The 12023-nt window shown below is 52.2% G+C and overlaps 1 protein-coding gene across 10 annotated transcripts in view; it reads right to left on the minus strand.

Annotated features, from left to right (window-relative positions):
• The window catches only part of LHX4 (LIM homeobox 4), a 58138-nt gene that overhangs the window by 40311 nt on the left and 5804 nt on the right, over nt 1-12023 (minus strand). The window contains exon 1 of one of the 10 annotated variants that reach the window (XM_036234554.1): nt 3318-3613. The exons of the other annotated variants lie outside the window; for them this stretch is intronic. Coding sequence (XP_036090447.1) covers nt 3318-3393 — 76 coding nt within the window. The 5' untranslated portion in view covers nt 3394-3613. Of the gene's footprint in view, nt 1-3317; nt 3614-12023 lie in introns of those variants that run through there. 10 annotated transcript variants of the gene reach the window in all.

Raw genomic sequence — 12023 nt, forward strand, 5'->3', positions numbered from 1 at the left:
AGGTCCCGCGCTGCTCGAGTCGTCTTGACTGGCAAGAGGGGCCAGCGGATGCTGGGGAGACTGTTGAATTCGGGAAGAGAGAGGTTCGGAGACGTGCGAGAGGCGCTCGCCGCTCCCGACGCTGCCCGGGTCCGGCCCGGTGAGGCGGACCTTGGTGCTTCTAACGCCCCGAGGGAGGCAGAGGGGACGTGGAACAGAGGCAGGGTGTGCCAGGAACGAGGGGGACCCGCGCCCCTAAATCCTGAGCCACGTAGCCGCGACCCGCGGTTTAGGATGAGGTCCTTTTGCGAACCTATCCACATGGCTATATAAAGAAAACACCGAACCTTCGGTTTGTGCTGGACGGGCCCCGAGGGTGCTGACTGCTGCAAACAGAGAGCTCCTGCCACCCAGAGCAGGGAGCCAGGGTTCCGAGTCCCTTAGGACACCCTGACCTGAGGTCGGCCCTGCTGGGGATCGAGGAGGCTGGGCCTCTACTTCCCCATTCCAGGCTGCTCCCAATGGCTCCCGCCCGGTTCTTTCTGAGCTCCTTGGCCCCGGGCAGACCCCCCTCAAACTGACGAAGACCACTGAGCTGTCCCCAGAAGTCCCAGCCAGCCGTATGTGTGCCCAAGGGGGCCTCCCCGTGACTGTCAAAGCACCCGGGCCACCTCTGCGAGGGGAGGTAGGAGGAAGGCAATGGCCCAACAATGAATCCACCCAGGACTGAGTAGAGGCGGGGGACACAGTGTAAGGAAGAGGACCTCCAAGAGAGAGAAATTATTAATTCTATTTCTTGGCAACGTTTCCCTAAAGGGCATGTACCTCACCCATCCCCAAATAAGCAAAAGAATATTCTGGAGCCCAGAGCACCAAAGGCCCTGAGGTTGGGGATCCCTAGGCGTGTGTGTCTCAGGTGCTCCATTGGTGGTGGCTCAGGGTGAAGAATGGGGACGTGTGTGTGTGTGTGGGGGGGGGTGCCACCCAAACCTTCCGGCTGTGGAGCTGGTGGGGGGATCCCTGCTGGAGAGCCTTTCTGTGGTCTCCTCCACCCTCAGTTTTAAATTCCCACAGGCCTAGGATTATCCTTTTTCCTCCCAAGGCCCAAGAATATGTCACCTCCCACCTGCACAAGCAGTTCTTAGGCCGCTGGGCCCCACGTCCCAGGGAAGAGGATGGTTGTGTGTGTGTGTGTGTGAGGGGACCCCGTCCCACCTAAGCCCAGTCCCAGCACCAACAGCTCAATAGCCAGCAGCTAGCTGTGCGGCCCAGGATGGGTATAATCCACACACATCCCAAAAGAAACAAGAAAAAAAGAGAGAGAGAGAGAGAGAGAAAGCTGCATCTCCAAGTCTTCAGGGATTGAGCCCCTCAATTTTGGCCAGCGCCTCCTCCAACCCAGGCCACAGAACCACTCCCCACACACCCTGGGAGGAGAGTCCCCCTCTCTACCTTATGAAGTTTTCCACAGTTCCAACCCAGGCTCTGTGCCCTGGCCCACTATAGCTCCGAAAGTAAATTCTAGGCATTTTAGGAAACCGAGTTCCCGATGGAGAAATCAAAGTTGTCTCTGAGTAAGAAAAGCAAAAAAGGGAGACTATCTGGGAGAGGTGTCTCGCACCCCAATCTGAGAAAGGCTGTTGGAGCATAGCCCACGTCCCTCATTGCCGACCTCACAGGCCACCTATGGACCACAACTATTAAAGCACAGACGTCCTGGGTACCAAGGACAGGAGTCACACACACACATACACACACACTCCCCTCACTGCAGAGCTTAAGGACTTGGAGCACCTTAGATAGGGTCTGCGTTTATGCAGGGACGGAGAACCCACTCCCCCCCTGCCTGGGGTGGGGACATAAGAGGCGGCAATGAACACCCAACGCCTTCTACGAACACACCTGAGTCGGCAGTAAACTCCCCCAAGGCACCGGCGCAGAGGTGGAGCTGTTTGTCAACAGTTGACAGAATGAGGCACAACAGGTAACTAACTGTAGGATATAGTCACAGGACAACCTAAATTGTTTTGGGCGAAGCGATCTTCTTCCAGTCTCTTCTCAAAAAACTTTACGGAACACACGGTCATCAGCTTGCCCTTTGAGGTTTGGCCAGGACATAAACCCTGCCATAGAGACCCTGGGCACAGGAGGGCGCGCTGCTGCGCCTTGGTTCGTAGGGAAGTAGCACCCTTGGATGACTCGGTCCTTACTTAAAATACAGCTCGAGGATTTACCGCTCCACTAAATAAGTCTCGGCGGAAGCACAGCCCGTTGGCAAGCAGAGGCTGGAAATCGTTCGTTTATCCACCGCCCAGAGCCGGGTCCGCAGAGCCCGCCAGCCTGAGCCACAGGACTCACGCTGCGCCCACCGCACGCGCGGAGCTCCAGGACCTGCTTTGGCTTTCGCACAGATTGCCCACCGCAGACTCTCGGTTCGGGAGTTGGGGGACAGAGCCGGATTCCCTTCGAGAAAATCCCTGCGCGCGCACACCTATACACACACACAGACCTGAGATAAACATACCCCCACCCCCACCCCTGCGCATTTCGGGCATGGAAAAGAAAACGGGAGGGCGAGCAAAGCACCTACACACCGTGATCTCTCCCCTTCCGAGTCCGAGACATCCTGAGAGCCTGCCCGCACGTGCGCAAAGGCTGTACCCCCAGTTCACAACTTCGTCCCGGCGCTTCTTCCTCCCCTGCATTTCTCGGCTAACTGGAATATGGAGAGTGGAATTCCCCACTAGGAGCAGGCAGTCCCCGGCGGCGCAGGCGGCCGGCAGCAGCGTCCAGGGACGCACCAGGCGCGCGCGCCCCGTGCGCGGGGACCGAGCGTGTGGCCTGGGCTTCCGCGCTGCCAGCCCCGGGGGGTGGGGGACGCGCTCTGCAACTTCCCGCCAGCCAGGGGGAAGTTGCTCTAGCCGTATTGGGAGGTTTGACTGCAGCCCGTGGGTAGGGGGAGTATGATTTGGGGAGACCACCCCGTCCCTCAGGCCTGGCCTGCAGCTCGTTCCCCTGGTGTTCCCAAACAGCACTCTCCCCAACGGTCCTGGAAAAGCCATGGGCTGGAGATGCTGGGTCCGGTATTCTTGCCTCGCCTCCAGCGTGATCCGGAAGGCTTTCACCTTCGGCCCCGAAAGCCAAGAGCCAAGGCCTTTAAACGCACTCTGGCTGGTGCCCCTGCCCCGTGACCGCCTCTGGGCCCCGGCCGCTGGCCCCTCGCCCCGCCCGGTCCCTCCGGTCCAGGCTACGCGCAGCGCCCGGCCCGCCCCGCACTGGCCAAGGATGCTGGCTGTCTTGTTATCAAATTAAATCAGCGAGAAAGGGGGTTGTCTTACGTTGCATCGGCACACCAAGCATCTCCGGGAGCCCCTTGGCAGCCCCCTCCGCGGGGACAGCCGCGCTCTGCATCATCCTGGAGCGAGAGCCAGCGAGTCGCAGTCTACGGAGATCTCGCTCGCTCGCTCAAGCTGGATTCAGAAAATTGAAAATAATAAGAAGAAACCCAACCAGGCCGCCGAAGTCACGGTGGAAGCTGGACCCTCCGCCTCTCGGGGAGGATTCCACAGGCTGGCTGGCCCCCTCCCCCCGCCAGTCCTCAGCCTGTTTCAAATCCCTTTGATCTCGCTCTCCCGGGTTGGTGCACATCCCGGGTTGAGACGCTGTTGCTGCAGCCCTGGCTTTTTTCCCCTCCTCCCTACCCCGCCCGCTTCTCTCCCCCTCCCCCTCCACCCTTCGCGCGCCGGACGCCCGGGAGGCCGCGGTCACCCAGGCATTTTGATTCATTCACACTGCAGGAACGGCCGTGACGTCGCTTCCCGCAGGGAGGCCCGCCCTTCAGCCAATCCCCCTACTCAGCAGCGGGCGGCGGACCCCGGCCGGAGTAGGGGTCCTGGAGCCCCAAGTGCGCCGGGTGTGCGGGGGAGGGCGGGGCCGCATGCAGGGGGAGGGGCTTCGCGGGTTGTCCCCCACCCCAGCTCCCCGCGATGCGGCCGGAGCCCCTGTATAAATGCCGCGGCGGCCCGGACGCTGCAGCAGGTGGCCCCAGACCGCTGCACCCAGGGCTCGTTCCGAGGGTCCTCGGGGGGTTCTGGCCCCGGCCCGCGGCTCGCGTCCTCCCCGCCCCTCTATTCGGACCAAGGAGCAGGGAAGGGCGGGGCAGACCCCCCCGGAGGCCGGGGCTGCGGGGCTCTGTGGTCCCCTCGCGCAGCGCGCTCTCGGTCCCGGGCTTCTCTCCGCCGGACCGAGCGCGCTCCGTAACCAGACGATTCCATCCTCCTCTTCTCCTCTGGCCAATTCCTTTCCCGCCGCGCTCCCCAGCCCTGGCTCTCTCTCCCCCGCGTCTGGCTGAGGCCGGGCCAGGGACAGCCGGTCCTCGGCTCGGAACGCGCGAATCACGCAGCGCGCGGCGGCCGGGCGAGGCGGCCAGGGACTGTGCGCGGAGCTGGCGGGGCGCGGGCCCACATGCGCGCCCCCGAACGCTCCGGCCTGCTGCGGGGGTCCGCTCTGTCCTCCCTCCTCACCCCGTCGGGGCCCTGCGTCCTTTGGCTGCTGGGCCTCGCGGGCTGCTCCGCCCAGGTCCGCTCAGCTGGGTCCTGCTCTGGATCCCCAGGGACCGCTCTGCCTCGCCTGCTGCAACCGCGGGCTCTTTGAACGACTTTCGACCTCATGCGTGGAGGGCGGCAGCGTGCAAGCGGACACCCGGGACTAACCAGCGAAGGGGCATGTGTTGCTTAACGTAATTACAAGACACGCATAAATACTTAAATTCTCAATGCAAGTTCCTAGAGGAAATAAAACAGAAGGCCCCCTGCTGGGATACGTCTCCGCGGATGCTCTCAGATGCTCAATCAGCTAGATACTCGACGTCGCCTGACTGCCGGCGCGGGAAACCCGAGCCTCCTGCCCAAGGACCCAGCGGCTCTCTGGATCCCAGCCCTCACATACCCCACTCCTAAGTTTTGTTAGAGGTGCAGACAGACGTGATCTCCCCGCCTAGTGGGGTCCAGCTTGGATGAGAGCGGGGATCTTGTGCCCTCCCTAGCCTTCCAGCGTGTCCACTGCTTTTTCTGCTGGCGTTGTCCCCAAAGACGGGACGCCTGGATTGGGGAGGGACGAGCATGAGGTTAGAATTTGTCTGCGCTTAGAATTTGTCTACGATGAAGTCACAATGACTTCTATGTGCACTGGCACTGGACTGGCATTATCTCTTCCCTGTTTACTTTCGAGGTGACTCCGGTGCACAAGGGAAAAAAGCAAAGAACACTGTGACATTTTCGGTGTTTACCAAAATGCTTTCTACAAAAAATATAACTAGTAAACAAACACGAGGAAATGCCAGGCTGTTAGCAATCAAAGACACACAAAACAAAACATCACAGTACATACCTCTTATTGCCTTTTCAATGACCGACTTAGGGGAGGGCACCGTGGAATTCGGCGCTGGTGAAAGCGCTTGGAAACGGGTACTCTCACAAACACCGTTGGGGTGCTTATAAACTCTGCAGTCCGTTTGGAAAGCAACTTAGCAATACGTGCTAAATCCATAAAATTTTCATACCCTTTAGCTCATGTAATTCCACTTGGGAGTGACTATTCCACGGAAATAATAAAATTTGAATAAAGTTTCATTCATGAAGATACTATTATAGCATTAGGTTTTGTAGGAAAATAACCTAAATACCCAACAAAAGAAAACTGGTTTAGTGAAGTATATTAAATTTGTTTCATAATATGTTAAATAATAATTGAAACTAATTATGAAATCTAGCAACCTGAGAATGCTGTTGAACTACTAAATTAAAAAAAAAACAGGATGCAATATTGTATGATTATAAGTATGTGAAAATATCAGTCAAAGATAAAAGCAATGATAACACCCAATGTTGGCGAGGGTGTGAGGAAATTAGAAAACAATTTCCTGGTAGGAATGCAAAAAGGAACAATGTTTTCTGAGGGCATTTTGGCAATGTGTTTTAGAGCCTAAAAATTTGAACTATCGATACAGAAATTTATCTACAGAAAATAATCAAGAATATTTGTAAGGATATAGTTGCAAAGATGTTTATAACATTTTAAAAGAGAATAACCTACATATCCAATAATAGGGGATTATTAAATAAATTAGAATAAAAAATGGGATGTTCTATAGTCCTCTAAAAATACAACAGAAGGATGTTTAATAATGTAGAAAAGTGAGATTTATTAGGAAGGGGAAATAAAGAAATGTGAGGCAGAAAGTATAAACCTTAAGATAATTTTTAAAAATAAGCATAGATAGGAAAAATGAGGTAAAATATAAAAGAAGTAATCTATGGACATTTTTATTTTCTTATTTTTGCTCTTTACAATTTTCTCAATGAGCACAATGTCTTAACAGAGCATAAAAGAACTAATAAAAATTATTTTCAGAGACTTATGGACATGGACTATAGACTAGTGGTTACCAGAGGACAGCAGGTGGGGGAGAAGGGGGCAGATAGAGGGTTAAAAGGGGTCAAATATAGGGAGGTAGGAGGAGGGTGAAGTGGGTAAAGGGGATCAAATATATGGTAGCTGAAGGAAACTGGACTTTGGGTGGTAAACACACAATAGAATATACAGATGTCAAATTATAATGTACAACCTGAAAACTACATAATTGTATTAACCAATGTTACCCCGATAAACTTAATTTAAAAAATTGTTTTCAATAACATTGGGGGAAAAACTCGAAGATACCAAAATGCTATTCAAAAGTATGTTGGGGGAAAAGTATATTGGGGAGACGTATTATGGAATTTTTTTTCTTTTTATCTCTTTTCCAGATATTCTGTAAAGTGGTTATATTTTTTCAGTCATATTATTAAAACATAAAATATTTATGAAATGTAGACGCATATATGGTAATTACTTTTATAATTTAAAATTATATTTTAAAAATTCGCTCTGCAGCTCCTGCTCCTTTGGTAGGAACCTGCCCAGGTCCTGCCCTCTTCCCACTGCATGTCACGGGGCTGCCACTGGGGGAGAAGCACCGTTGTGGTGGGGACTCGCCTGTGCCCAGCGCTAATGCAGCGGCCCTGACAGCAGGAGCCCTGGGAGGGCTACTAACCCCCAGTTCTAAAACTTGTGGGCAGCAGCTCGGCCAGCAGATGTCCTCTGCACATTCCAAGACTTTTCTAGAAACATTGGTCTCCTGGTATGAGCTGGGTCCCATTCCCCAGGTCTTCCACTAACAGCTACATCTGCCAAAACATTTCACTCCCCTCCTGGGGCCTCAGCTTTCCTACCTAAACAATCTTAAATAGATTGTTTAGTGCCTACTGCTGCTGCTAACAACAACAACAACAACAACAACAACAACAACAACAACAACAACATAGTATACGGTGGTACTAAAAACAACCAACACTTATAGAAAGTTTAAAACCGTGCCAGGCCCCAAGGTAAGTGCTTCTATCTGCGTAGTTTTACCTGTTCCTCACAACAATTCAGTAAGTGGTATTATTATACTTACTTAGCGGATGAAAAAACTGAGGCTAACAGAAGCTAAGCTAGTTTCTAGCCCCAGACTGAGAATGGGGGAACGGCTGAATCCTGCAGGAAGCCTCTCAGGGGGATATGTTTGGACTTAAAGCTCTGAGCTGACTCAGCAACCTTTTCTCCCTGGAGGCTGCCCAGGGCTGGCAGGTGACCTCCCAGGAGCAGCAGTACTCAGAACTGCCCGCACATCTGTGCCTTTGGCTATGACTTGTTTGGAGGGTGGGCACCAGAAGACAGGCCAGTGGTGATGTTTTCCCCAGGTCTAAGTTCTGTCAGGGCCGTCGGTCCATAGTCAATAAGAGTATTCAGTACTTTCTGGACGTTTACACATTTCTTTTCTGGGAACCAAACTCAACATGTCAGAGTAGGTCCCATTTTGAGGGAAGAATCTCCAGAAACTCAATTTAGGAAAATGATTATAGCTTGCATTTGCCTAGCACTTTGCATTTTTCAGAGTTCCTCCACATGTTTCATCTCATTTGATCTTCATAATCATGCCTGAGTTGGGGAATGATTGTGGGGAAATGGAAAGGTTAAGTGGTTTGCCTAAGGTCACATTGCTCATAAGTTGTAGAGCCAACTGGAGATTACATCCAGCCTTTGACTCCAGTTCTGGTGCTCTTCCTGCTCCACACATCGGACTCGTGTGTCTTCTAAACCTTAGTTTTGGGAGCGTCACAGAGTGGGCGAGTTCACCCTCAGACGCCAGGAATCCTGAACCCTTCCCTAGCCTCTCTCTCCAGTGAGGCGCACACTCACCACCCCTGCTCCCCATCGCCCCACCTCCAATCATCTCCTCCTTGTCCTCATTCCTCTCAAACCCTCTCTTATCATTTGCATTTTGAAACTGTTTCCTTAATTATTCTCCTGCTGTTGGAAACCTGCTCTCCCGTCTCCGTGGCATCCTTTGATTTATCTCTGTCTGGATAACAGCTCCCCGAATCTCCTTGGGGAATTCAATTTTCATTCATTTTTCTGCTGGGCTAGATTGATATAGACCCTCTGCCCCGGTCCATATTACTCATCCCAGCAGAGAGAGCAGGGGAGACCAACCTTCAGCACAGCCCCTGGGGAGCCACTGTCTTGTTCAGGGAGCCACAAGGAGTTCTCCAATAAAAGGACAGGGGCCTTTGCTCTTCTCCATCTGTCCACCCAGTCCTTCCAGTCATTTGTCACAGGCCCCTTTCGTGAGCCCACCACTTCGTCATTTGTCTCCTTCTCTTCCCAGGACCTTCCAGGCCCCTCTCCCCACTACGATGCGGATCAGAAGGCAGTTGTTGCTCGTCTTAAACCTGCCCTGCGTCCTTGACACGGGAATTTTAGGGACACGGAAAAGAGATGGTCCTGTATCTGGGTATCGAACTCTCCACAAAAGATTGAGTCAGTAAGTGGCTGAGAAACAGAAGGAGAAAGGGACCTGAGATCCTCAGAGGAAGAGAGGAAAGTAGCCATAGCTGATCCTTATATTGCCAGCATCGCTCTAAGCACTCCGTGTGTATTAACTCATTTAATTCTCACAAGTCCTTTGAGGCAGGTACTAGTATTATTCCCATTTTACAGATGAGGAAACAAAGGCACAGAGAGGTCAAGCGATGTGCCCAAGAACGCACAGGTAGAGCCAGGATCTGGTCACAGGTAGTCTGGCTCTATCTCTGCCTGCACCTCCAGCATCATCCAATAACTATTATTTGGAGGTTCCCAAGCATAGCCAGGCAGTGGGTCCACACGGAGTATGTTACCCAGCAAGGCTGAGTCCTCTGCCATCCACCTGTGCATGGGGTATGAAGATACCCCATGGCTGGCGTGCATGAGGAATTGGGGATGACCAGGGAATTTGTCTTGTTGTAATCTCAGGGTTTATTCTATTTCCCATCAAAAACCTGGAGTGCCTTAGAGCACTCCTTAATTCATGCATTCCTTGAGCATCTGTTGTATGCCAGCTCCTTCCTAGGCCCTGGAAGACAATGAAGTGGACTGCCAAGTGCAGACAGTCCATAGCTTACTTTGCTCCAGGACTCCCAGTGTTCCTATGAAATCGTCTCAGCAAAATCCCCCAGGTGCATCTGCAAATTTCCCCAGGTGAGCCAGTTTGAGTTCTGGGCTCACAGTACCTGCATTCGAATCTCACGTGGCTACATCTAACTGGGGTAACCTGTGGCAGGTTCCGTACTCTGCCTTCCCTCTGGCTCAATGGGATAACAATAGTACGGCCCCTCCGCATAGGTGGTCAACAGAAGCACCTGGAAGCTCATCATCACACTCTCTAATAGTTTGCCTGCTTTCCTTTTTCTTTCATATTTATGGAGGAAACCAGGGAACAAGAAACTCTCTCGAATGTTTTCCAGAGAAGGCTAGAACTAGAACTTGGGAGCTCTTCTCTCCTAAAAATGTTCATTGATAAAGAGAGAAACCCATGATTATGGGGCTTTTTTTTTTTTTTTTGGCTTTAGTTGAGTGGAGGAGACCTGCTCTTAACACACAGTCACAGGCTGAGGCTGAGGCACCAAAATTGCGCCTTGGGTGAAATTTTAGCTGTCTCGTGGAAAGCTCTCATTCCATCATGGAAACACGCTCCTTTAGTACCAAGCCAAGGGGACAGGAAGGTACAGTTGGCTGGTGGCTTGGAGAAGGTTTCCTTGAAACACGCCTCCTAATGCAATGAGTCAGGCCATCAACGCACAAACCCCAACACCTGGGGCAAGTTACCTAATCTCACCCACTTCACTTTTCTCATCTTTAAAATGGGGATAACCACCCCCCGTACCTTATAGGGAGCTTGTTGGTTCAGAGGTAATGCATAGAACCCCCCAGAGCCTGGTGTTCGACACACAGTAGGCACTCAAATGTCACTGTGGCGGTTGTTCAATAACGGCGACCCCCGCAGAACTCAGCCGGCTCTGCCCTTTCTGCCCACGTCCCCCAACAGTCTTCCTTTCACACTTGATCCTGTACCTTTTCTTCAGAAGCTATTCTGCCCACACAGTCTGTAATTACGCTCTTTGTTTTTGTTTGTCTTGAAAGTCGACTTAATATTCCAGTTTATGTAAAGAAAGAATTCAGACTCCAGGCTGCCCAGCTGACTGACACCCTTCCTTCCCTTCCGAATTTCCCCTCTTCAATCTCCAAGGCTCAAAGGCATCCTGAATCCAAGAAATGATCCCAGTAACCGACATTTTCATAGTGCTTTACAGTGCGTTAAGCGCCTTCACATATACCTCTACTCACCCACTTCACGAGGTAGGTATGACAACCACGATACAGATGAGGAAACCGAAGGCAGGAAGGCAGGCTGTCTGCACTCTCTAGCAGCTCCGTCCCAGAGCCTCCTCGGAGGAGACTGCACACGGGGAGGAGCGCGGAGGCAAAGTCCAGCTGGCCCCATTTAAAGACAGCTGCAGGTATCAAGGCTGATCTATGAAAAACCCATCATCCTTTTGGTGAAAGATTTTTACTAAAGGAGCTTAACTCAGCAGTTCCCTCTCAGGAACTGACTGACTTACAAACAAACAAACGAAAACGTGGGTGTCTTAACTACATGATGAGGTGACAGGAGAAGGGCCTCGCCCAGGGGGCTGGCGTGAGAAGTGGGGAGGGGGTCAGACTCCCGACTGCAGAGCCAGAAGGACCTCGGTGTCGATGCCGGCCGGACTGGGGCCCACTCTGAGCCTCCATTTACCGACTTGTATCGTGGGGAGAGTCACAGCACCTGCCTGCAACGGTGGCCACTTTTGATGGCCAAGGAGGAAACACTGAGAGCTTTAGGGGGCAAAGGGTTTCCCCAAGACCTCCCCGAGGAAGCCTTCTGTGGAAGACAAATCTTGGGTTTTGTGGCTGAGAAGTTAAATCTGAGGCTCTGTTTGCTTGTGTTAATGGGAGGGGTGGGGGTGTAACACTCAGACCATTCTCCTGAGAAGGGGCTGTTGGGGACCATCCGAGATCCACCATGAAAAGCTCCTGAGGCAAACGCTCCGTGACTGTTGGCTCTGTGCCCCGCCCCTGCACACGGTGCTCCCCGACTTACTGGGCTGCATCACCTGGGCATTTGGTTTAAAGACAGATTCTGATTCAGCAGTTCTGGGGCCTGAGAGGCCGCATTTTTAGCAAGGTGCCAGGGATCCCTATGCTGCTGGCCTGCGGGCCACCCGGTGTGTGGGAATGCCCTGGGCCTTCACTGTCTGGTACACTAGCCGTGAGTCACAGGCGACCATGGACTCCCGACACGCGGTTGCTCAGAAACAAGGTATGCAAAAATGTAAATTGCGTATTGGATGATAGAGACTTAATACATAGAATGTAAAACATCTCATTAAGATTTTTAAAACACATATTACATGTCGAAACGATACTACTTTGGACATATTGGCTTAAAGAAAATCTATGATAAATTTCACTTCTTTCTTCCATTAGCGTGGCTACCAAAAAAATTTTAAATTACCCGAGTGGCTGGCATTATATTCCTTCAGACGATGCTGTTTTCGGTGTCCTGACTTGTGTGTACTGAGCGCACACATACACCCATG

Source organism: Rousettus aegyptiacus, unplaced genomic scaffold (assembly GCF_014176215.1).
Source record: "Rousettus aegyptiacus isolate mRouAeg1 unplaced genomic scaffold, mRouAeg1.p scaffold_m13_p_17, whole genome shotgun sequence".
Taxonomy (NCBI): Eukaryota; Metazoa; Chordata; class Mammalia; order Chiroptera; family Pteropodidae; genus Rousettus; species Rousettus aegyptiacus.